The 25,323-nt window shown below is 34.5% G+C and overlaps 4 protein-coding genes across 4 annotated transcripts; 3 read left to right on the plus strand and 1 right to left on the minus strand.

Annotated features, from left to right (window-relative positions):
- The first annotated feature begins 6 nt into the window (after positions 1 to 6).
- On the plus strand, positions 7 to 679 carry LOC136069173 (large ribosomal subunit protein eL6-like). The gene is made up of 2 exons (XM_065777403.1): positions 7 to 209; positions 295 to 679. The coding sequence occupies exons 1-2, from the start codon at positions 12 to 14 to the stop codon at positions 448 to 450; spliced, it is 354 nt and encodes a 117-aa protein (XP_065633475.1). The 5' UTR covers positions 7 to 11; the 3' UTR covers positions 451 to 679.
- Positions 680 to 1,194: 515 nt separating this feature from the next.
- On the minus strand, positions 1,195 to 5,152 carry LOC112004865 (FT-interacting protein 1). Its single transcript, XM_024037104.2, has one exon. The coding sequence runs from the start codon at positions 4,626 to 4,628 to the stop codon at positions 1,377 to 1,379; it is 3,252 nt and encodes a 1,083-aa protein (XP_023892872.2). The 5' UTR covers positions 4,629 to 5,152; the 3' UTR covers positions 1,195 to 1,376.
- Positions 5,153 to 14,426: 9,274 nt separating this feature from the next.
- Positions 14,427 to 15,275, plus strand: LOC136069156 (chaperone protein dnaJ GFA2, mitochondrial-like). Its single transcript, XM_065777372.1, has 3 exons — positions 14,427 to 14,710; positions 14,837 to 14,930; positions 15,214 to 15,275. Exons 1-3 carry the CDS (start codon positions 14,621 to 14,623, stop codon positions 15,273 to 15,275), a joined length of 246 nt encoding a protein of 81 aa, XP_065633444.1. The 5' UTR covers positions 14,427 to 14,620.
- Positions 15,276 to 15,486: 211 nt separating this feature from the next.
- On the plus strand, positions 15,487 to 24,175 carry LOC112004867 (chaperone protein dnaJ GFA2, mitochondrial; the record flags this gene model as incomplete). The annotated part of the gene is given in 15 exon segments (XM_065777404.1): positions 15,487 to 15,762; positions 15,889 to 15,982; positions 16,266 to 16,340; positions 16,884 to 16,966; positions 17,861 to 17,944; positions 18,030 to 18,068; positions 19,817 to 19,903; positions 20,597 to 20,644; positions 20,736 to 20,823; positions 20,997 to 21,061; positions 21,155 to 21,229; positions 22,431 to 22,509; positions 22,929 to 23,020; positions 23,166 to 23,237; positions 24,119 to 24,175. Coding segments are annotated over 15 exon segments (1,128 nt in total), but the record flags the coding sequence as incomplete, so codon positions are not given.
- Between the last annotated feature and the right edge of the window lie 1,148 nt (positions 24,176 to 25,323).

The raw sequence follows: 25,323 nt of genomic DNA on the forward strand, positions 1-25,323 counted from the left end.
TGATATCTTCTATGCTTGTCAATGCAGGCCCATTCAAGATTAATGGTGTTCCACTAAGACGTGTCAATCAGTCTTATGTGATTGCTACTTCCACAAAGGTTGACATCTCTGGAGTTAATGTGGAGAAGTTTGATGACAAGTACTTTGCCAAGGAAGTTCAGAAGAAGAAAAAGAAGGGAGAGGGAGAGTTTTTTGAGGCTGAGAACGAGGTTGGTTTGTTAATATTGATGGTGTTTGCATGGTGAATTTCTCCTGTATTTCTGTATTAATTCATTTTTATCTTTCAAAATATAGGAGAAAAATGTACTCCCACAAGAGAAAAAGGAGGAACAGAAGGCTGTGGATACAGCATTGATAAAATCCATCGAGGCAGTTCCAGACTTGAAGACCTACTTGGCTGCAAGGTTTTCTCTTAAGGCGGGCATGAAACCTCATGAGTTGAAATTTTAGATGAAACACTGGAAAGTGTTAGGATCTGCTATTCTCCATTACATGTTTTATTTTGTTTGAACTTGGTCTAAACAGTTGTACTCTTCTAGTGCCATTGGAAATAGACATTGAAATTTTGATGTTGTGTTAGGTGATGCATTGTGCAAGAAATTTTTCATTTTCAAATTTTGGTTATGGGTTTGCAACTCACTACTGATATATATGATATTTGATTTGCTTTTTCTCTTTATATGATTGTGCGAGATTTTACTGGTTTATATGGTGACCAACTTCACAAAAATTGAGGTGATATCACTAGAACATCATCGCAGGGCAGAAGTCTAGTTCGTGACATTGCCAGAATGTCAAATTTCTTGGTGCTTTTGTGGTAGCCAAGTTTACTTAAAATTTTGTAATGTAACCTTTTCTTTTATTTGTAGTTCACTCCAAAGTTTTGCTTGCTCTTCAATGCATGGTTTTTGTCCGAGAATAATCTGAATTCACTCAAACGTGTTATGGAAATGTCGTTGTACTTGAGGCTTCATCTCTATGATACAGTCAGTGGACGCTTGGTGGCTCTAATGGTTCATTGGCTTTAGCTATTTTGGTGTTGGTGGGTCTCATGAATGGAACGTAGCCAACAATAATAGAAAAAAAAAGGCGATATTCAAATTAGTAGGAAATAATTTTATTGAAAACAAAAATTAACAGAGACATAGATAGCTATGCTAGTAAGTATGTCAGATCTTGACTACACTCATGGGAAGGCAAAGATCCATCATAATGAACTCGTTAAAACATGAACACATCCTGTGTGAGTACTTATTGAGGTTATTCCTCATGCTGTTGTATATGTATTTTACAATCATAATCTCTACTGTAATAGCATTGCATACTGGAAAAATAAAATCCAAACAGACCATTTATTTTTAACAAAGTACTTAGTTTTAGAGTAAGCTATCTGTTCGAGCTGGCAATCTCCTGAAGAAATTGCTGGGTACAGAAGGCAGCTTGCTCCGGAACCTAGGGTGCCGCAGGTAATACAAGCCTGCAAGCAGTGCCACTGCTCTGAATGGTGTCACATAAAGCACCACAGCTGCACAAAAGCAGAATAATACGAAAAGGCTTGTTGCTCTTGGGTCTCTCCAGCTTAGTACAGAATGAATTCTTTCCCCTTGTGTTGCAATGTCACCAACAACAGTTTGAATCCTCCCTGCAACAGTTCTAAGTCTGTCATACCTCAGTCGAACTATATCATTTGGCCTTGAGGAAGGAAATGTGTCAAATTCCTCATCAAGTTCATCTGGGTTTACTGCCTCTGCCCATGACACTTTAGTATCCATGTGAGGAGGGTGCCTTGGCCGGAACCTATAGTTCCATAACCCGATGAGGAACATGTAGAGGAAGAGAGTTGGAAGTATCAGCTCTGGGTACCAAATCAATATCAGAAACAGTATATGAACCAGAACTGATGTCATAGGGTTCTTCCAGTTGCAAACATCACTAAACCATCGGCTCATGGAGAACATGCCCGAAAGAAGTGACATAATGCGAAAGAAGTTAGCTTTGCTTCTTCTCATACTCCACATGTGGGAATCTCTATCTAACATGTACTCCACCACTTCTTTTCTGAGAGGTGGTTCAGCTCTACCAAGCCTCACAGCTACAATATTCATTGCTTGGTGTCTTAAATTGTCTACTTGGTTCACTGTGAAAGGATGTAAGTAATGCATTTTTGGAAGCAAGGGATGGCCATAAATATATACCATATGAGCTAGAGAGAGGGTGGTGAAACGAACTGATAGTTGGAGCTCTCCCATTTTCTTTACCCCATTTGGTTGTAGAACAAGAAGTGGGTAAGAATGTGAATATATTCTATGAGCTTCTAGTGTTGATAGCCGAATACGTACCTTTCCAATCCGTGAATCCCGCACTGCATTGCCACCATTTGGTTTCTCACCTCCACCCAAGTGGCAGTTGTCAAACACACCCAATGTGATCACTGTGCAGGGGTCATACACTTCCCATGTGTATTGCTCATTCCATTTTGGATTGAAGGTGTCGAGGATTGTTCTGGTTCGAACCCATTTTTGGCCGTACTTAGCTACACAGTAAGCATCAGTACTCCCTCTGCCATCCTTCATCTTCATTGGGAGAAGCCCTTGTGCACTCAAAATTCCTACTTCCAATATCCCAACGGGCTGTTTCCACAATTGCCTTGATGTTGGCCTTTGATCACTTATGTAGAGAGTTGATTCATCAAGTACATGGTATCCTCCTTCAAGACAAACTCTTAGGTGAATTCTGCTTGAAAACTTGAGCTCTTTCCTCCTGTCAGCATCCAAGATTCCGAAACCATATTTCTCAAGATTGAACCATCGTGAGTGAACTGGCCTGTGGTCCAGGCGCCTCTCAAATATGTCCAGTGGTAGGCTAATGCTCCCCAACAATTCGTCTTTCGAATAGTGCACATGATCCTCAACAGTAATGATCAGCTGATCCTCAAAAGGTTCAGCTGCCACAAAAATTAAATCTTCATTCCAAAGTGGATTAGTAGTGCGAGTTTCACTTACATTGGTTTTGAGCACTTGACTACCAACCTGAGCTTTGACAAAAACATCTGGGAGCCTGTTTCTGTCATTAGGCAGCACATCCTGAGCTTCAATCACATTCACCCTCAGGTACCACAGTTTGGGGGATACATAAACCTTTGAACGGGTGTTAAAAACACCCTCTCCATAAGCAGCAGCAGCATCAGAATGCCATGCCTCTGAGAAGGCTTCATCAGCTTGTGTTCCCATCCAAACTGCAACCATGATCTCACCCCTTACCTTTCCGTGTCCACGCCGGTCCTCCAATCTGTACCACTGAGGAGCCAGTGGACTGTCAGGGGGAACTCTGGTTGGAATCTCATGCAAATCAAAAACTACCCTTCCAAGATAATCATCCCTTCCCACCATTTCCCTATCCTTCACAAAAACTTCTAGTACTGAGGACTGAACGCGTTCTTTTGAGAAAGCAAAGACTTGATTCCACTCTGGATTCAGTCTCTTCTCAAAATGCCTTGTTTTTCCTTTATAATTCCCCAGCTTGACTTCCACATAAGGATCACAGCTACCAGTGATGACACTGGGAGGAAGATCTTTTGCTTTCACAACTCGAACATATAGATAAAACATCTGCTCAACAAGGTCATAAGTACTCGTATGTCTCTCACCATTCATCCATCCTCTTCCACCAAATGCTCCACTATTTGGCCACCGCTCACCAAGTTGTGGATTGGTGTCCTTCAAATTGTAGTCGTCTTGGTGGCTTGCCTGGGCCTGGTGACTTGCCTGGGCCTGGTGGCCTTGTGGATTAGTCGGGTGCATGTTGAATGGGACACCTTGTGGTCGTTTCTCCACTGATATGCCAGGCTGCTGCAGAACTTGGTGTTTGTATATATGTTGGGCTGTGCCAACTCTTTCTTCAACAGGTTCCACAATCTCCTTCTTTGGACGTTTAGCAGGCTTAGCACCACTTGACTTGGCAACTGCAATAAAGGAATTAGAATTGTCTACCTCAGCAAATGTAGAAGTTTCTTTCAAAGGTTCTGCTGTTACAGCCTTTGGAGTTTCAACAACAGGGGCTTCTGCTTTGGGAACAGCAGCTAATGTTTTGCTAATGAGATTTGTATTTTCTGAAGTGGGAGGAGTATTAGGAAGAAGTGGAGGGCTAGAAATAGAAATTCGGGGTTCTGGTGGTTGTGGTGGACTAGAATGAGGAGCTTCTGCTGGTTTTAGTGGAGAGGATGGGGGAGGAGATTTTGGTTTGGATTCTGGTGAAAGATAGATTTTTAGGCCAATCTCACCTTTGACAGAAGAGAATAACCACTTCCTTTCTAATTGGAGTCTTTGATAAGCTTCCTCGCCTTTCTTCACGATATTTGAGCAAGGAATTCTAACTCGACCAAGGAAGTTTCTGCCGGGAATTGGTCTTCTCTCATTGTAAACAGAAATTTCAATGGCTGGATGGTGGTTTTTGGTTTCATCAAAATTAAAGAAAAGTTTCTGGTTCCAAATGGGGTTGAGGTTCTTTGGGACAGTTTTGGTTCGGCTTAATTGACTGTCAAAATCAACTTCCACAAATGAACTAGCTGATCCCTCACCATCCTTGGGCATAAGATCATTAGCATCTACTACTTCTACCACTAGCTTCATTCTCCTTTTCTTGCTTGGTTTGCTCCTCCAAGAAGCTACAAGGAAGTAGCACCTCACAAGATATCTCAAACTCTATTCAGAAGCAAAGAAGTTCTATTTAAGACGGCAGAAGATAAAAAGAATACTTAGTTAAAGGTTTGCTCTCTGCATGAGTGATGGTTAGTATTACTCTAGATGAAGCAAAGAATGCTTTGATGGAGAAGCTACCAGTGAGTTCTGTAGGAACCCAAAGAAGGACTTGAGAGAAATGGAGGGAAAGCATAAACTTTATTCAAAGTGAGAAAGTAAGCCTTGGTCTTTCTTTTAGCTTGAAGTGAAGTAAAAATCAAAGGATTACTTTTCCATAATTCTAATTGTTGGTTAGTGTGGTTGCCTGGAGATTAGTAACAAAAGAATAATGAAAGCCCTTTATTTAGGACCAGCTCTGAATGCTTAACAAAGAATACAAGTTCTCTTTTCTTTTTCTCTCAATAATAAAACAGTTATCATGATCGGACAAAAGGTGACTTGTGTATGTTAGCTGCTTAGGGTGGTATATATATATATATATATATATTTTTTTTTTTTATTTTGTTTGTCCTTTGTTCTCNATTTTGCGTGTAAGATTTGCATTAATAAGGCTCTAGTGTCGAACAATCTCAATTTTTTTGTTCTATTTGATGAGATAAAATCTACAATTAAGAATCAATCTCTTTTCCTAGCAAGTAACATTCTTCTATAGGACTTTTTTTTTTTAAAATTTAAAATTTATTATTTCAATGCTAAAATAGCAGATAACAAGGTTGGTAGGAAACTTGATCATAAAGATCTCTTTTCATTATAAATTAACAAGAATTGTTTGCTATGCAAAACATTTTTACTTGCAAGTCCATCAGGTTAACCATGTTATTTTGTTTAATTATGATAAATGTTATCCAAAAACTTTAGAGGCTAAGAAAGTGCGGATTTAATCATTTAACTATTATTTTAGTACTCCCCCTCAATTAGTGAGGTTTAACACGCTCTAGTACCATAATAAATTATAAATTTGCATTTGTATTGGCTCAACAGTCATACAATCTCAATTTTGTTGCTTCTGTTTGATGAGATAAAAGGTACAATTAAGAATCAAACACTTTTCCTAGCAAGTAACGTCCTTCTAAAGGTCTAGTTTTTATTTCAATGCCAAAATAGAAGATATCAAGTATGGTAGGAAACTTGATAATATAATCTCTCTCATTCATTAAAAGGGAATATATATATATATATATGTATATTTCCCATGCATTCCTGGCTAAAACATTTATACTTGTAAGTCACTTACATAGAGGTTAAATCATGTTCAATTTTGCTCAATATATAGGCATTTGATCAAGGGTACGAAGAATAATTGGTAAAAAATTTATTTATGTACGTTTGGGACATCCCTTTCTTCTTTGGCAGCGATGCCAATGTGAATGAAAGTGAGAAAACATAGAATTAAAGGCAGAGTTGGAGCTAAAATAAAGCAAAAGCAGCTTAGGGGCTTGTTATCTTGTTCTAAGATGCTTTTCTTGTTTATCATTCTCTTTCTTACTTTAACCATATTTATAATGTTGTCTCTCCATTTGCTTAGACCAACAGTGAAATTGCTGAAAGTCCTCAGCCAGCTCAATTCCCTTCTAAAGTCATCCATATGGTGCATTGGAACCACTTTTTAGAAGCTGTACCCCTGACCACCATTTTTGTCCAATTGAATCTTAGAGCAGCCTTAAAACACTGCGATATGTATGGTAAAGAGATTGAAAAGTTAACATAGTTAATAACATCCACTATCATTCAACATCGTTACTAGTTATTCGGTTTAAAAAAAAATGAGTTTCAAGATAAAACACTGAGAGTTGGGAACTTCAATAGAACCACAACAATATTAGATAATGTATGTATGTGAACTCTACCTTACATAGGGAATTCCTAGTTGAGATTTTGAGGTGGCCTATTATTTGGGTGTTAATGTGATAATCTTATGTGCTAAATGTGGTTTTGATGCGCATTGTTATTTACTGTAATTTGTAATAATTCTGTTTCTGTTTCTTCTAGTTAATGAAAGTTTGGTTTTAATTTTTTAAAAAGAGGGGTTAATCCATAGAATATCACTTGGAAACTTCAAAGCCATTAAGAACTTTGGTGATTTTTTATTAGTATACGCATTAAGTTTGAGATTTGCACTATTGTTAAAAAAGTTGGAGTCATTTTGTAAGGAAAAGAGTTGTATAAACTATAAAATATGATCACGTCTTTTATAGCACTTCTATGGACTTGGAGTTGCTAGCCAAAAGGATAAATCAGAGCACTAAAGTTATGATTACTTGTCCTGAATTATAGGACTTTTTTAGATTACTTAGGATGTTTTATACCATTCAATTGAGTTTTCCATTAGCAAGACACTCCAATAAGGTCTTTTTGGTCTTACACGTGGGTCCATTTGACTTGAGCTTATGTTTTCATCTGGTGATGTTATGTTTCATTTGCTTAGGTTCTTTTTTTAATCTTGAACCCATGCACTTTGGTTTTTATAATATAATGGTAATAATGTTCTTCTTGGGAAGTTCACATCTCCTTTTCATTTAAAAGTACAGGCTGAAAGGGGTTCAAGTGGTAGCCATAATGACATTTTTTGTGGTGCTCAAAGTCTGTAGTTTGAACCCCACTTCTTCTTTTTCTACTATCTAATTATGAAAAGGAAAAAATACTGTGTGACTTGTGTCAAAATAGTGCTATTATTGAAGTTGCAAATCTTGAACTTCTCTCACTTCCATCTAAGCAACAAAAATCTTGGGCTTCTCTCTTCTCTGGGGGTTGATTGACTGATTGGTAAAAAGTTCATTTTGCTTTGTAAATACAATGAGCTTGTATGAACCAAGCCATGCAAGGGCAGATTTTGGTACAATAAGCCCAATATGCGTTATCTCTAATCTTAAAATAAAGCTGCAAGAGCTGCTTCAGAGTTGGCTAGCATTATTGCTGCTATCCTTTTGGCCAGTGACGAACTCTCATTCGTCAAGCGGATTTGTTAAAATCAAGTCCCATTCACCACCTTTAGAATTTCCAAACTCAAAAACAAATTAACAATAGAGTGTCTTTGGATGTGCTTTACATTGCTTTTTTAGGAAATAAAAGGGAGAAGTTTTTTTTTTTTTAAAAGAAAAATCTTATTACACACTTGCTATTGCATACTCGTACACACTTCATTTAAAATCGTATTTTCAAAAATGATTTTAATTAAAATTGTAAAATCATGTTTTTAAGACATGATTTCACATTGGACAAAAATCACTTTTAATAGTCGGCCATGTTAATTTTTAGTGGCAGTTCTTTCAAAATTTTAACCAAAATTGTGTTTTGGGGGTGTGTTACAGTACAAGTATGGCTGACTGGGGTTGTTCAAAAGACTCAAAACTCATTGGTTCTTGCTTATATGTATGCTGGGCTGAAAATGCTTACCTAGGCTCAACTCTGGTGAAATGGGTGTTGCCTTAGGCCTTGGAGCTTAGGGCCCAAAATTGTGGAGTGATTGTACTATAATGGACTAATGTTATAAAAGCCCAAAAAATAATGCTCTGAAGCTTTTTATCAAGACCTACAAATGGTATTTAAAATGGATATTCCTTATGCTCAATTCATGGCCTAGAGTTATGTAGAACATCTTGCATCCGTATGGTTGTAGAGAAAAAAATGGAAAAAATAAAAGGTGGAAAAAAAAGGTTGGAGAGTGAATTAATATTTATTTATTTTTAGTGACTAATATTGCATAGATTTTTTCTTCCTCACCAAGACTGAAGATTCCATGAATTGCTTGCCTTTGTTAAGGGAAATCTTAACCGTCTTTAAAGAATTTTGTTTTGGAAATATTAAAGGCATCATTTATATATCATTCTAAATGCTCCATAAATTGCTAAGCTTGGGGAAGAAGGCGTATCCCTCTAGATATTAAGAGGAGGAAAAAAAGTCCATAGAAAAAGTTTGTACTTTTGATATTTCCATTCATTCAATTGTAAATTAAAATTGAAATTCAAACTCATCTTCAATTAATTAATTTAGTTCAGTTCAAATAATTTATACCTACACTTAATTCAAAAGTTGCCAAATACAAAACACAAATCTACACAAGAAACTAACACAGACAATTGCAAATGCTACAAAGTCGAATTTTGAAGTCCAAAAAATATGATAAAAACCTAAATACTGCACAGTCCATTTGCACATTTTCAATATGGATGTTTGAGATTTACAGGTTAAGGCCGCTATAAGTTTTAAGATATGCTTGCGAATTAAGCCAATAGTAATATTCTCACAATTTATAATGATGTGTTGGTAATTCAAAGCAATGCTAAAGACATGAAAAAGAACATAAAATTTTCACATAGACCGGTCTGGTACACTAATAATTTACATAATTTTTATTATACACTAGTCACAATATATCACTTCAACAATTGTTAAAAAAAAGAAGACAAAACTTATATAAATTTCTTTAAGTGCAATATATTAAATTCTCCATTTAAACACGTGATTACATCAATCAATAAAATACAAACAATGTTATAATTTTCAAGAATAATTAAAGTCAATATAGTTGAGAATCTAAATTCTGCACTTAAAGAACTATACATAAGTTTAACCCAAAAAAGAAATTATGAAATTGTTGATGTCATTAGACTAGTTAATAGTTGATACACTACTCTTAACATGTCATGCCAATGATTATGAAACTTTAAAAAACAAAAACTCATTATTCTATAAATAAATCCTAAAAACTTATTAAAACTTAGAACACGTTTGGTACACACGTTTGGTACACTGTAATGATTATTACATGAGAGTAGGAATAAGTATTATAAGGAATACATTAAGTTAGAATGTAATAAGTATTACTATTCATTAGTTTGGCGACCATTTAGGAATAGAATCTTGAATATGTATTTACAATTTAGTAGAGTATAAAAAAAAGGTGTAATTCAATAATTTTTAAGTCAAATTTTTTTAAAATACACTTGTGGGGCCTATGAGCCTCACAGCCTCGGCCCATCACGAAACAGGCCCAAGGCCCAGGCCGAGGAGCATAGGCCATTTTTTTTGTTGGTGTTGTTAGGCTAACTTGGGGGAAGCCTCTTTTCCCAATCCACACCGAGGACCACCTCATCCTCTGCCTGACGATGGGGATTTTAGGGAGGGGCTAACCCCAAAATAAGCTGTCATTCTCACATTTAATGCATTCAACTAACTCCCCCTGGCCGCATTAATGGGGAGGTAACCCCTTGGCAGGATAACGTTGATCAGAGTGAACCACTTGAGTACCGATAAGGCCTCTGATGGGACGGATGGCCAGATAAGAAGGCAAATAGATGATCAACAGATGGAAAGAGGGGATAGGAAGATGAAAACTATAAAAGAAAAGTTAGTAAAGTAAAGAAAGGAAAGCACCTAAACCTTTCACCCCACTCTCTATAAATGTATTGTTTGGGCTTATTGGGCTGAAAGACCCGTCACCCAGGGTCAATCCAAATTGAGTCCTTACAATTGGCGCCATCTGTGGGGAGGATTAGGGTGCTGGCCGGTGCACCAGGTAGGTGTTCTAAGTTCTAAGTATTTGTTTTACAGTAGATTGAAAAAGATAATGTTCTAAGTTCTAAGTATTTGTTTTACAGTAGATTGAAAAAGATAATGTTCTAAGTTCTAAGTATTTGTTTTGTACACACTTCATAATGTGATAATCTTATGTGCTAAATGTGGTTTTGATGCGCATTGTTATTTACTGTAATTTGTAATAATTCTGTTTCTGTTTCTTCTAGTTAATGAAAGTTTGGTTTTAATTTTTTAAAAAGAGGGGTTAATCCATAGAATATCACTTGGAAACTTCAAAGCCATTAAGAACTTTGGTGATTTTTTATTAGTATACGCATTAAGTTTGAGATTTGCACTATTGTTAAAAAAGTTGGAGTCATTTTGTAAGGAAAAGAGTTGTATAAACTATAAAATATGATCACATCTTTTATAGCACTTCTATGGACTTGGAGTTGCTAGCCAAAAGGATAAATCAGAGCACTAAAGTTATGATTACTTGTCCTGAATTATAGGATTTTTTTAGATTACTTAGGATGTTTTATACCATTCAATTGAGTTGTCCATTAGCAAGACACTCCAATAAGGTCTTTTTGGTCTTACACGTGGGTCCATTTGACTTGAGCTTATGTTTTCATCTGGTGATGTTATGTTTCATAATTTTCATTTGCTTAGGTTCTTTTTTTAATCTTGAACCCATGCACTTTGGTTTTTATAATATAATGGTAATAATGTTCTTCTTGGGAAGTTCACATCTCCTTTTCATTTAAAAGTGCAGGCTGAAAGGGGTTCAAGTGGTAGCCATAATGACATTTTTTGTGGTGCTCAAAGTCTGTAGACCCCACTTCTTCTTTTCCTACTATCTAATTATGAAAAGGAAAAAATACTGTGTGACCTGTGTCAAAATAGTGCTATTATTGAAGTTGCAAATCTTGAACTTCTCTCACTTCCATCTAAGCAACAAAAATCTTGGGCTTCTCTCTTCTCTGGGGGTTGATTGACTGATTGGTAAAAAGTTCATTTTGCTCTGTAATACAATGAGCTTGTATGAACCAAGCCATGCAAGTGCAGATTTTGGTACAATAAGCCCAATATGCGTTATCTCTAATCTTAAAATAAAGCTGCAAGAGCTGCTTCAGAGTTGTGGCTAGCATTATTGCTGCTATCCTTTTGGCCAGTGACGAACTCTCATTCGTCAAGCGGATTTGTTAAAATTAAGTCCCATTCACCACCTTTAGAATTTCCAAACTCAAAAACAAATTAACAATAGAGTGTCTTTGGATGTGCTTTACATTGCTTTTTTAGGAAATGGAAGGGAGAAAAGTGCTTTTTTAAAGGAAAAATCTTGTTACACACTTACTATTGCATACTCTTACTATTGCATACTCAGTACACATTTCATTTGAAATCGTATTTTCAAACACGATTTTAATTAAAATTGTGAAATCATGTTTTTAAGACATGATTTCACATTGGACAAAATCACTTTTAACAGTTAGCAATATTAATTTTTAGTGGTAGTTCTTGCACAATTTTAACCAAAATTGTGTTTTGGGGGTGTGTACAAGTATGGCTGATTGGGTTGTTCAAAAGACTCAAAACTCATTGGTTCTTGTATGCTGGGCTGAAAATGCTAACCTAGGCTCAACTCTGGTGAAATGGGTGTTACCTTAGGCCTGGAGCTTAGGGCCCAAAATTGTGGAGTGATTGCGATATAATGGACTAATGTTATAAAAGCCCAAAAAATAATGCTCTGAAGCTTTTTATCAAGACCTACAAATGGCATATAAAATGGATATTCCTAATACTCAATTCATGGCCTAGAGTTATATAGAACACCTTGCATCCGTTTGGTTGTAGACTGTAGAGAAAAAAATGGAAAAAATAAAAGGTGGAAAAAAAAAGTTGGAGAGTGAATTAATATTTATTTATTTATTAATTAATATATAATATATATTTATTTTTAGTGACTAATATTGCATTGATTTTTTCTTCCTCACCAAGACTGAAGATTCCATGAATTGCTTGCTTTTGTTAAGGGAAATCTTAACTGTCTTTAAAGAATTTTGTTTTGGAAATATTAAAGGCCTCATTTATATATCATTCTAAATGCTCCAAAAATTGCTAAGCTTGGGGAAGAAGGCGTATCCCTCTAGATAATAAGAGGAGGAAAAAAAGTCCATAGAAAAAGTTTGTACTTTTGATATTTCATTCATTCAATTTTAAATTAAAATTGAAATTCAAACTCATCTTCAATTAATTAATTTAGTTCCAGTTCAAATAATTTATACCTACACTTAATTCAAAAGTTGCCAAATACAAAACACACATCTACATAAGAAACTAACATAGACAATTGCAAATACTACAAAGTCGAATTTTGAAGTACAAAAAATATGATAAAAACCTAAATACTGCATAGTCCATTTGCACATTTTCAATATGGATGTTTGAGATTTACAGGTTAAGGCCGCTATAAGTTTTAAGATATGCTTGCGAATTAAGCCAATAGTAATATTCTCACAATTTATAATGATGTGTTGGTAATACAAAGCAATGCTAAAGACATGAAAAAGAACATAAAATTTTCACATAGACCGGTCTGGTACACTAATAATTTACATAATTTTTATTATACACTAGTCACAATATATTACTTCAACAATTGTAAAAAAAAAAAAAAAAAGACAAAACTTATATAAATTTCTTTAAGTGCAATATATTAAATTCTCCATTTAAACACATGATTACATCAATCAATAAAATACAAACAATGTTATAATTTTCAAGAATAATTAAAGTCAATATAATTGAGAATCTAAATTCTGCACTTAAAGAACTATACATAAGTTTAACCCAAAAAAGAAATTATGAAATTGTTGATGTCATTAGACTAGTTAATAGTTGATACAATACTCTTAACATGTCATGCCAATGATTATGAAACTTTAAAAAACAAAAACTCATTATTCTATAAATAAATCCTAAAAACTTATTAAAACTTAGAACACGTTTGGTACACTGTAATGATTATTACATGAGAGTAGGAATAAGTATTATAAGGAATACATTAAGTTGGAATGTAATAAGTATTACTATTCATTAGTTTGGCGACCATTTAGGAATAGAATCTTGAATATGCATCTACAATTTAGTAGAGTATAAAAAGAAGGTGTAATTAAATAATTTTTAAGTCAAATTTTTTTAAAATACACTTATTTTAGGGTGTTCAAAATAGAGCTAATAATTAACAAGAAGGAAAATTTATTTTTTTTCTTTTTGAAGTTGTGGCAACTAATGCCTTTTTAGGAAATTTTTTTAAAAAGTTATTACATAAGATGAAGGAATAGATATTTAGTACTTTCGATAATGAATAGTTATTCCTCATTTTGAAGAATAGTTATTCATAAGAAACAACTACTTATTGTAATAAAAACATAACCAAACAACTGAATAGGTATGCCATAAGAATATTTATTACATTATAGTATCTATTACAATCTACCAAACATGCTCTTATAAGCAGAATTAAGTCTCAACTCAAGCATAAGAAGTTATCTCATGCATTCAACATATATATCACAGGCATAAAAAACCTAATTATTTCCCAAACACACAATATTAAAAAAAGGGGGGGGGGTAAATTACAACCTATCCATTTGTGGTTTGACCGAAATTTAAGTTGCATTCTTGTGGTTTGAAATTTGACAATTTACTAATCTGAGGTTTAACCAAATTTTAAGTTGCTTACCAGTGGTTTAAAATCCCATGATGCAAATGTTCTATTGGATTTTTTTTTTTTTTTGATCTTATCTGAATTGTATTTTTATATTTTTTGTGTTTTTGAAGGAGATAGACATAATGTAGGGTAAAATTACATATTTAGCTATGTTTTTAACGGATTACGGAACTCTAATTTAGTTAACCTTAGATAGGTAAAGTATCAAATTTCAAACCACATGTAGGCAACTTAAATTTTAATCAAATCACATGTAATTAATTTGTTATTTGTTAAAAAAAAAAGTATTTTTAATTCTTTTTACCTATTATCCAAGAAAAAAAGGGGTGACCAAAAAAAAAAAGCAAAAATCTTGAAAAATATTTCCCACAAGTTTGGGGCCAGTACGTGTTTAAATAACCATTTTCAATTTTTTTGAAAATAAGGCTTTGGGCTTTTGACTTCTGAGTTTCTGATTCCATTATAAAAGGGAAACCCAAAAAAGAAAAAAAGAAAAGAAAAGAAAATTCTCACTCTCTCTAATTGCGCTAGAACCTTCCAATATGTCTGAAAATTAGGGTTTATCTCAAGGGTTTATCTCACTCAAGAGTCAAAACTATTATAGCTTCTCTAACCCCTAATTCCCAAACCCTAATCCCCAAAAATTCAAACCCCCAATACACGCGCAAAAGCAATGGCTCGCTCCAATGGTGTGAGGCTCATCCGCTGCCTCGCTCGTCGCTCTCTCGCCTCCAATTTCTTCCACCAATCCAGGGCTGCCACAGTACGCGCTCCCTTTCTTCAATCCCACTTCGATTTTCAAATCAATTCCCTAATATTTTTTGGATCAGCTTGTGAAAAAAGTTTGAATTTTTGGCCGGTTGGTTTTGTGGGGTTTTAAATTTTGCAGATATACGAGACGGTGGGTAAAGGGGCATATAGGAATTTCAATTCTGGGGTTTGTAACCCTTCTCGGATTCTTGGGAATTACACTTCCAAAAATGGTAACTTCAAATTTTGTTTGTTGGGGTTTTGAGAATTCGGGAATATGAAAATAAAAATGAAATTTTTTGAAGTTTGAATGAATAATACCCAATATCCCATTTCAACTTAGGATTTTATTTGTCAGGTTCAATTCTTGTTTTATTAAGCTTTCATTTCCTGAGTTTTGTTTGCAACAAAGTGAGCAAGTGTGCTTGTTTTTGTACTGATTATTGGCTTAATTTATTTGAAGATAGTATGTTTTTAATAATATTGAGCTAATGGTTTGTGTATTGTGATATGCAGTTAGTCAGAAAAATTGGTTGCTATTGGGAGCTCTGAATGCCAATTGTGGCTCAGCTAGTTAAAAAAAAAAGTATTTTTAATTCTTTTTACCTATTATCCAAGAAAAAAAGGGGTGACCAAAAAAAAAAAGCAAAAATCTTGAAAAATATTTCCCACAAGTTTGGGGCCAGTACGTGTTTAAATAACCATTTTCAATTTTTTTGAAAATAAGGCTTTGGGCTTTTGACTTCTGAGTTTCTGATTCCATTATAAAAGGGAAACCCAAAAAAGAAAAAAAGAAAAGAAAAGAAAATTCTCACTCTCTCTAATTGCGCTAGAACCTTCCAATATGTCTGAAAATTAGGGTTTATCTCAAGGGTTTATCTCACTCAAGAGTCAAAACTATTATAGCTTCTCTAACCCCTAATTCCCAAACCCTAATCCCCAAAAATTCAAACCCCCAATACACGCGCAAAAGCAATGGCTCGCTCCAATGGTGTGAGGCTCATCCGCTGCCTCGCTCGTCGCTCTCTCGCCTCCAATTTCTTCCACCAATCCAGGGCTGCCACAGTACGCGCTCCCTTTCTTCAATCCCACTTCGATTTTCAAATCAATTCCCTAATATTTTTTGGATCAGCTTGTGAAAAAAGTTTGAATTTTTGGCCGGTTGGTTTTGTGGGGTTTTAAATTTTGCAGATATACGAGACGGTGGGTAAAGGGGCATATAGGAATTTCAATTCTGGGGTTTGTAACCCTTCTCGGATTCTTGGGAATTACACTTCCAAAAATGGTAACTTCAAATTTTGTTTGTTGGGGTTTTGAGAATTCGGGAATATGAAAATAAAAATGAAATTTTTTGAAGTTTGAATGAATAATACCCAATATCCCATTTCAACTTAGGATTTTATTTGTCAGGTTCAATTCTTGTTTTATTAAGCTTTCATTTCCTGAGTTTTGTTTGCAACAAAGTGAGCAAGTGTGCTTGTTTTTGTACTGATTATTGGCTTAATTTATTTGAAGATAGTATGTTTTTAATAATATTGAGCTAATGGTTTGTGTATTGTGATATGCAGTTAGTCAGAAAAATTGGTTGCTATTGGGAGCTCTGAATGCCAATTGTGGCTCAGCTAGATTAATTCATGGCACTGGTATTGAATACAAACTCACCACACTTACACTTATATGTGTGTCTATATATATGAGATGTGTTCAAGTTACACGTTACACCATCTAATAACTTTTTATTGGATAAATAATTTGAAAATCCAACTGTTGGATTACATGTTCTTTATATTCTTAACGTGCATGCCAAAAATCATGTTAATTGGACATTATTTACTATTTGATCAATAAACCCATCTTTCATGTATAATTTTAAATGACAAAAATTGCACTTTGAATATTTGATCGATGATATGTTTTCCTCTGATAATTTGTTCATCAGAATATTTTTGCTGAAGAGTATGTTCCCCCTCTATCATGTCTACCTAGATAGATAGATTTTTTTTCCTCTCTCTTTCTTGGTCAAAAAGCTTTCAGAAAATTTCTGGAGCATAATGTGTCACTGACTCTTTTTGTCTTCTTCCTTGCTCTATGAATGTTGTAATTTGTTTATTACTTAATATTTGATGATAAAAATAAACTGAGGAAAATATTTACTGCGTTTGTATTGATTTATTTATTTTTATCAGCGCCTATGGGGAGAGATTATTATGATGTACTTGGCGTGAGCAGGAATGCAAATGCATCTGAGATTAAAAAAGCTTATTATGGGGTAGGTTGTTTGCCTTGTCTCTTGTTCCTTTTCCCCTCCCTCTTTAATTTCACATTTTTATATACAAAGAAATGGAAAATTTCTGGCTGGTTTCTAGTATATGTCTATTATGTATGTAGAACATGGATAAAGAATACTGATATTTGACTCTGATTTTTTCTTCTTTGATAAGTAATATTTACCTCTGATTTGTAGATCACACATTGGCATGATTGTTTCTTTAATTATAGAATGAAGAAGTGCACTGAAAATTTAAAGAGAGAAAATCTGCTTGTATGGATCACTGTAATGTTATACCTTGAATATTTAGAGTGTGGCATTATTGTTTTCTTTGTTATATTTTTGAAACGCTTAACATTTTAGATGGAGATGTGAATCTTTTTTTCTGAAATCTTAAAGAATGAATGATATAGCATGCTTCGATGTTGGGGTTATTCGGATTGTTCTACCCTTTTGGACTTCCTTTCATCTATTAGAATAGATTAGGGGCTGCTCCTGTCTTTTTGTTCCCTTTTTTTTTTTTTTTCACTACCGTGAACTCTTTGTGTTTCTCTTGCTCATCTTTTATTAATAATATTCTCTTCTTACTTATCAAAAAACAAAAGAATGATATAGCATGCTGGTTTCTATGGTAGGAGGGAAAAAAGACATTTTCACATGTATTGATGTAAATGAATAAAACTTATTCATATTCATTACTGTAAGAAGGAAAAAAAGGCTGTACCTAGTGCACAAAACTACCGCTTTTTGTGGTTTGGGAGGTGATTGGTAGGCAGCCTAATTGTTTGTGTAGTTTTCTAGGACAATATAGTCTGTTTGTCTTAACTTTGTGTTTTTTGCTTTAATTGCCTCCATTTATTATGATTTTTTGGTTAATCTGGCATTGTTCTGCAGCTTGCGAAGAAGCTGCATCCAGATACAAATAAAGATGATCCTGAAGCTGAGAAAAAGTTTCAAGAAGTTCAAAGAGCATATGAGGTTTTATGTTCTTTTAAATTTAGAATCTTCTAGACACCTTGTCAAGACTTTTTAATCTAATCTATTATTCTTATTGTCGTTGTAGGTTTTGAAAGATGATGAGAAGCGACAACAATATGATCAGGTTTCACATTTAATCTCCCCCCTCCCCCCTAAGTTATAGCTTTTGTTAACTTACAATTATTTGTTGACTGGCTTTCTGCTGGAATATTTCTGGTGGATTTGAATAATAGTAATTTCCTGTTACCATGCAAACTCCTTGTGTTTGAAATTCTTGTTGATCCTATTGTTTGAAAAGTAATTGGATAGATGATGTGTTCTGGATTGTACAAAAGTGGATGGGAAAAACTTGCATAAATTAAACCTTTCAAACTGCATGTTCATATTCTTTTCATAGTATAAACCTTTGAAAGATGTCCTATCTATAATATGAGCATTATTGGAAGAGTATTTCTTGTTCCTTATGGGGAATTCTGTTAACACTGTTCTTAAGAGCATTCTTCCCTTTTCTATAACCATGGAGTTTTGTTATCTTTTTGCATGAGTGAATTGTTCTTCAAGGGCAGAATAAAACCCCTGAATAGGATACTGAACCAGTTTGATAAGCTCACAAGAAGCAGACCCTGTCAAAACCATTAAACTGGTGGTTTTGTATAAACCTGGGCCCACAATTGGGCTGTTACAACAACTTGGAGCTTAAATACACACACGTACACACTCTTAGATTTAAATGGCGGATGTGTTCAATCCAAAATATTATGCATGCAATTGCAGTTCTTAGTTACTGGGATGAACAACTATAGTCCGACATTGAAAATCAAACTTATTTACTGTGGAAAGTGGGATTTAATCTCATGTTGAAAATCTTAATGTAGCTAAGCTTGATGAATTATTCTGTTTACTTTTTTATTTGAGTGAGCAAACCAACTAGCTTTGCCTTTATTTTTGCATCTCAGTAAAACTACTCTGTATAATACTACTTAGGCTCCGTTTGTTTTGGCTTCAAACTGATTCCGGAAATGATTTTCCGGAAAATACGGTATTTGGTTCCTATGGAAAATACAGTCAACGGAAAATATGATTCATGTTGACCGGAAAATAAGGCCTTTTGAACGGAAAATATTTTACACTCTTATTTTACCTTCAATGGATTTCCGGAAAACACACCTGAAGAGAGAGAGTGAGAGAGAGCCCAACCACACTCCACCTGAAGCACATCCTCGCCGGTCAGATCGCCGTCCTCGTCGCCGTAGCCTCCTTCGTCACCGATTGCGCCAAGATCGCGCCGCCCTCTCGATCGCGCCAAGATCGCGATCACAGCGCCAAGATCGCGATCACGGCGCCAAGTTCGTGCCTGTGAGATCGCGCTGTCCTCCTCTGGGTCAGATCATCATCTTCGATCTCATCGTCGTCTCGATCGCGCCGCCCTCTCGATCTTGTCGTCCTCCTTTGATTTTTTTTTTTTTTTGTTGTGGTGGTGTGGATGGTGGATTTTCTGTGGGTTTTGTGTTGTGTGGTGGTGGGTTTTGTGTGGATAGTGGTGGTGGATTTTTTGTGGGTGCTGATGTGTGGGTGGTGGTGGATTTTGTGATATAAAATTTGTTTGGAAACTGAGAAAATGGCTAAGAAAATGTGAGAAAGTAGTAGGAAAATAGCAAATGCAACCAAACACATAAAAACATTTTCTAGGAAAATTTGAATAATACTGCCAAACACTTGAAAATATTTTCCTTTTTTGGGAAAATAGCATTTTCGGAAAATAGATATTTTTCGGAAAATATTTTACGGGAACCAAACGGACCCTTAATTGTGCATTTCCTATCACTTTAGTCTTTATCTGTATTTACATTGTCTGTACACACTATCTTATAGGTTGGCCATGAGGCATATGTACAACAAGGAGATGGTGGTGTTCCCAATGATTTTCATAATCCATTTAAAGATTTCTTCCGAGACAATGTAAGTACATTCTTTCAGAATTGTTCTATTGGTTTTAGTTCTATTGATTTGTGGCTTTATTTTGTCAATGCTTTTATTGCATAAGCGCTGCTTAACTTTTTTCTTTCCCCCCTTTTTTCTTGAGTGCTGCCTTCTTTATTTTTAGTTTTATTGAAAATTTGGGCATTGCTTGTTTTGGTGCTAAACAACATTTTTAGAATTCATAAATTGTTCACACCACAAATGCTAGGGAAGCAAACTCCCACAAGTCCACATCTACTGCTAAGGAAAAAAAAGCAGGGGTCACAGAATTGTACACAGTATCCTGTCTTTGCTTCGTGGCCTCTTGCTAATGCATTTGCCACCTGATAAGTGGTCCATCTTCACTTGCTCCAATAAATGCATAGATTACCTGCACTATAATAGTTGGCCATGGAAAAACAAATCTTTCTGAGTTGCATCCATAAGTTCCACAGCAATTTCATCACATGCTTAATCATAATTCTTACAAGCCTAGTGGAATCATTATTTGCATTTGTAACTTTGCTGTTTTTGTTAATGTCCACAGTTTGGTTTGAGGATGGGATGATGATGTAATGTAAACATTGTCTGCATTTGTAGCTTTTTTTGTTTTTAAGGATGTTGATTTCACCTTTGAAATCTAATGCAATATTTTAATTTGCATGCTGTGGCATACTCTACTGTGGAGACCAGATATTCGAAGACTTCTTTGGTCGTAGACTTGGCGGTGAAGATGTCAAGGTTTGCTTGTTGTTTATGCACATATCATTTGTTTTTATGTTTTTGATTTGGTTCTTTTGACATGCATTTAATCATTGATTAATGATCACAGGTATCTCTTGAACTATCCTTTATGGAGGCTGTTCAGGGAAGCACCAAGAATGTGACATTTCAAACTCATTTGCCATGTGAACCTTGTGGTATGGTGGATTTTATTCACTAATCAAGTGTTTCAAATGATTCTGCAGTTTTACTGCTGGCATCTAGTTTTCCAGAATTTTGGTTGTTTTGCTCTGTTTGGTTGGTAGAGTTAATTTAGTTTGGAGGAAAGGTTCCCAATGTAAGATTTTATTCTGTCTCTGGAGTTTTGCAGGTGGGCGTGGTGTTGCCCCTGGAGTCAAACCAGAAAAATGTACTCGCTGTAAAGGTTTAGGAACAGTAAGTTTTCCTAGGAAGAAGAAACCTATACACTTTCATGGAGGATAAAAATTATTTTTCCATTGTTGACTTGATGTTTTTCTGCCTATCCAGATTTCCATGCAACAGGGCCCATTTATGGTGCAGATTACTTGTCCTCAGTGTCACGGAGAACGGGAAATTGTGCCGGTATGTTGCATTTATCTGAATTTACACGCAATCATTAAGAGCATCCACATTGGTGGAGCTATAATTTTAGCTATTTGGCATCACAAAAAGCTACTTTATCTATTTTACCTTCTTACTTTACAAAACATCCAATATCAGTGGTTTTATTTTAGCTTTCAATACAATAAAATAATATAAACAATATAATAAAATAATATATCAATTACAATAAAGATAAAAAGAAAGAAAAGAAATTAGTAAAATAATTAAAGTAGTGTGAACGCTGGAATAAAAAAAATGTTTTCTTTTTTAATTTACCAATGGAGCGTTACTTTTGGCTATAGCTCCACCAATGGAGCCTTACTTTTGCATTTGGTGGTGCTAAAAATAGTAATATAGCTTTTTAGCTCCACCAATATTAATGCTCTAACGTAAATCTGAAAGTAATCAATTGAATTACACTTAAAAAAAAGATCATCAATTTAATTGTTTCTCACTTTTCTATGGATGTTTCATAATGTCTCTTTGGAAAATACTTTTATTGAAACATAAAAGGAATGATGGTTGACAGAATTTAAGTTATTAGTTCGTGATTATAGGTTGGCATTATTTACCTTTTCAACTGGTTCTTGGCTTCTCTCATATATATATATATATATGTAAATTAATTATAACTAGTCTGTCCTTGTGCGTGGTTCTACAATTTTATTAGTCAAAGCGGCCCCCCCCCCCCCCCCCCCAACAAAAAAAATCTATATTTCTGTTAAATCTTTATTTTTTATTTTTTTATTTATAGAACCTTTGAATCAAATTTAAAAGCTCACTTTTTAAAAGTGATCAACAATTGTAGACATAATTTTTTTAGCCTTCTCATGCTGGATGACTGGATGTGCTAATTGCAGTTATAAGTTTTGGGTTCTAGGGAAATTCAGGGATAGTTTTTAGATGTGGGGCTCATCTGCAGGTGAAGTTGATGCCAGTGTGAAACTTTTTGCAGTTTAATCCGTGTGCTATACATGAATCTCAGTGACTTTATTAGGCATTGATATTAAGTGGTTTCTTCACTTCCATTTGTGTTGATTATGTATGATGGTGCAAATTATACTATTATATATTTCTATCCTATTTTTTATTTTTTACCAGTTTGTTATATTAGAGATAAATAGTTCATGGTTTTTCTAAGTCTCTAATACCAGTTATTTTTTTTTTTTTTTTTCTGCAGCCTAAGTATATCTGCAAGTCATGCAAAGGAAGGCGAGTTGTATTAGGAACGAAGTCAGTCAAGCTTAATATCATGCCAGGTATTTCTTTTTTCTTTGAAGAATTTTTTTAAAATTATTTTTGTTTTTGTTTTATTTATTTAGTTATTTTATTTTGGCTCTGGTGGTTGCATTGCTAAAATTTCGTGCTGTTGTCAAGCTATTCTTATCCTAGCTTGTGTAGGATAAATTCCTCTGCTACCAAGTCTAATGCCCACAATCTTATCAATTCAGGCCTTAAAATTTGTATATGGTTTGTTAGGATATAGTAGATTAGGGATTTGGGAATGAAATGGATGGGTTTGCAGGCTTTATTTTATAATTACAGGTCTGTTTGCATCAGGTAGCAAAAATTAGATTTTGTTTTTATGCTTTAGAGGAAAAGAAAAATAACTGGTTTTATAGTTTTTGTATATGCTAGTTTTTATAGGTGCTTGACTCTCCTCCTTTGCCATTTGCAGGAGTAGATAATGATGAGACCATAAAGGTTAGTAGAAGTGGTGGAGCAGATCCTGATGGAAATCAACCTGGTGATCTTTATATTGTCATTAAGGTAACTATACATATATATATATATATATATTTTTTTTTTTTTCGTTTAGTGTGTCATCTTTTGTTTCTTTTTAGTGGGTACTTCACTGCTTGGATGCATTCCCCCCCAACCCCTAAACTGTAAAATATCATTTGCTTCTCTTCAGGTTCGCGAAGATCCTGTTTTCCGTAGAGAAGGTGCTGACATTCATGTAGATGCTGTTTTGAGTATTACTCAGGTAATGCTTTCCAAAGTGTTCATTTTGTAGGTATCGGTGGCCTGTAATGCATGGATGTCTTGAACAGTGTGTTGTATGAGGTTTTATAATAAAATAGTTATTGTGTTTAGCGTTAGGAAATATTAATTGCATTCAGGTATTTACTGAGAAAAAGCTAAATGCTTAAGCTAAAATTATCCTTGACTTTATGCTGAATATTTATTGTATGAGTTTTTGAGGATTGTAGATGAATTCCTGGAAGTCGCCTATTATGCTGTTTCTTAACACCTCCTCAGTCACCTGTTCGCAATTAATGGAAGAGGGGTTTAAGGTCTATAGGTTGGTTATGGTTTTAAAAAAGATGGAATATAAATGTAAAGATAGCTGTTCTTAAAGATACATTTCAGGAATTTTCTGGCAGCAGAAAAATTTAGGTACTTTTTGATTTGTTTCTATAATTATTAGACCTCTAAAATCCATTAGAGGAATGATAAAAATAATAGAATTACATGTGTAGAAACTTATCTGTTTCTGTATGGAATAAAAGAACCTCCTAATATTAGTAAGTTTCTTGAAAATTTATTTACTTATTTGCCATTACCAATGACCAAATTTGGTACCCTAGCCCCTTTTCGCAAGTTGACGATCAATATTTCTGATAGCTATAGTTGTATGTATCATTTGTCTCAAGTTACTTTATTTTTGATCTATTTGATTTTTGATGTTCAGTCTACAGGTCATCTTTCTATTTGATTTGCTGTATTTGTTTTTAAGTGTTTTGTGTTTATCATTGTGAGCATAGAGTACTTTTTTTTCTATCAATAAAATCTTTTTTACTTATAAAAAAAAAAACTTTTATTTTTGGTCTAGTTGTTTAATTTATTGTGTTTATTGGATTGCAGGCAATTTTGGGGGGAACAATCCAGGTCCCAACTCTCACGGGAGATGTAGTCCTCAAGGTTTGTTTAATGTTTGTATATGATTAGTACTTATGCAATGGGAAAATTTCATTTATGACATCTATTTTCTTTGTTGAGGTTCTGTCATCTCATTTGGAATTTTCTCATGCAACTCATGCGACTTGATTATTGGACTTGAACCCCACATGGGATGGTAACTGGGTCTGCTAATAATGAGATCTGGTTTGTTTGTTGAGGTTCTTTCATGTCCACCCTTTGTTGGGACTGTGAAAACCTTTTCTTACTGCCATGATTTATTCTTTTTTTCTTTTTTAAAATAAGGAATCAACATGAAATTTTGACAGAAGGGTGTCCTCTATAACTAACATTAAGTCCATGAGTCGCATCAGATATGCAATTTGTTGCTGATCATCATTTCAATGTAGGATTTGATGATTTTACCCTAGTTAAGCAAGTTATTAGGTGTAATATCATTAATTTTTATTACTTACAAAAAAAATATTGTTAATTTTATTTTTATTTTTATTTTTTATTTATTTCTGTTAAGATTCTAAAAATCTTGAGTAAAAACTTTTTTCTCAAAATTGTGTGTTTTCCCTCTGACTTTGTTGTTTTTGTGCAGGGATCAAGACAAGGAACTCTTACTCATTTGGTGATCAATATGTGCACTTCAATGTCAGCATTCCATCGTAGGTTTCTTTGTTCTTAGCCATTGTTGTTGCAGGGTTTTTCACCTCTAGAACGTATTTTTATGGTTCAGTTCAATCGATTGTGTGGACTGGAAAAAAGTGTCATTTACTGAAATCTATATCATCATATGGGAATGTATTGGCAGCCTCTCATTTTCATAGTAGATTAAAAAAAAAAAAATTTCATAGTAGATTAAAATGCTTGATTTGTGCAGGAATTTGTCCCAAGGCAACGTGAATTGATTGAAGAATTTGCCAAAGAAGAGCAAGGGGAATTTGAAAAGCGTGCTACTGCTGGAGCATCTGGGTAAAAATGTTGACCAAAAAGGGCTTCATTTGTTTGCTAATTCGTAGAAAGTCAGGCTTAGCAAAAAAGGACAACTGGAGGAAAAGCAACAATTGTTGAAAGACCCACCCATTCCATAAGTTTTGAAGGAGTGACTCTGGGTCATTTTTGTCCAAGTCTTTTTTTTTTTTTTTTTTTTTTTTTTGGGGGTT

This window comes from Quercus suber, unplaced genomic scaffold (assembly GCF_002906115.3).
Source record: "Quercus suber isolate HL8 unplaced genomic scaffold, Cork oak 2.0 scaffold_154, whole genome shotgun sequence".
Lineage (NCBI taxonomy): Eukaryota > Viridiplantae > Streptophyta > Magnoliopsida > Fagales > Fagaceae > Quercus > Quercus suber.

What these genes read in the sequence shown, in the direction of transcription:
- LOC136069173 (XM_065777403.1), top strand. Translation starts at nt 12, where the DNA reads ATGCTTGTCAATGCAGGCCCATTCAAGATTAATGGTGTTCCACTAAGA. An exon ending in TTTTTGAGGCTGAGAACGAG is followed by an intron (nt 210 to 294) that starts GTTGGTTTGTTA and finishes TTCAAAATATAG; the next exon opens with GAGAAAAATGTACTCCCACA.
- LOC112004865 (XM_024037104.2), bottom strand. Translation starts at nt 4,628, where the DNA reads ATGAAGCTAGTGGTAGAAGTAGTAGATGCTAATGATCTTATGCCCAAG.
- LOC136069156 (XM_065777372.1), top strand. Translation starts at nt 14,621, where the DNA reads ATGGCTCGCTCCAATGGTGTGAGGCTCATCCGCTGCCTCGCTCGTCGC. An exon ending in ACCAATCCAGGGCTGCCACA is followed by an intron (nt 14,711 to 14,836) that starts GTACGCGCTCCC and finishes TAAATTTTGCAG; the next exon opens with ATATACGAGACGGTGGGTAA. An exon ending in GAATTACACTTCCAAAAATG is followed by an intron (nt 14,931 to 15,213) that starts GTAACTTCAAAT and finishes TGTGATATGCAG; the next exon opens with TTAGTCAGAAAAATTGGTTG.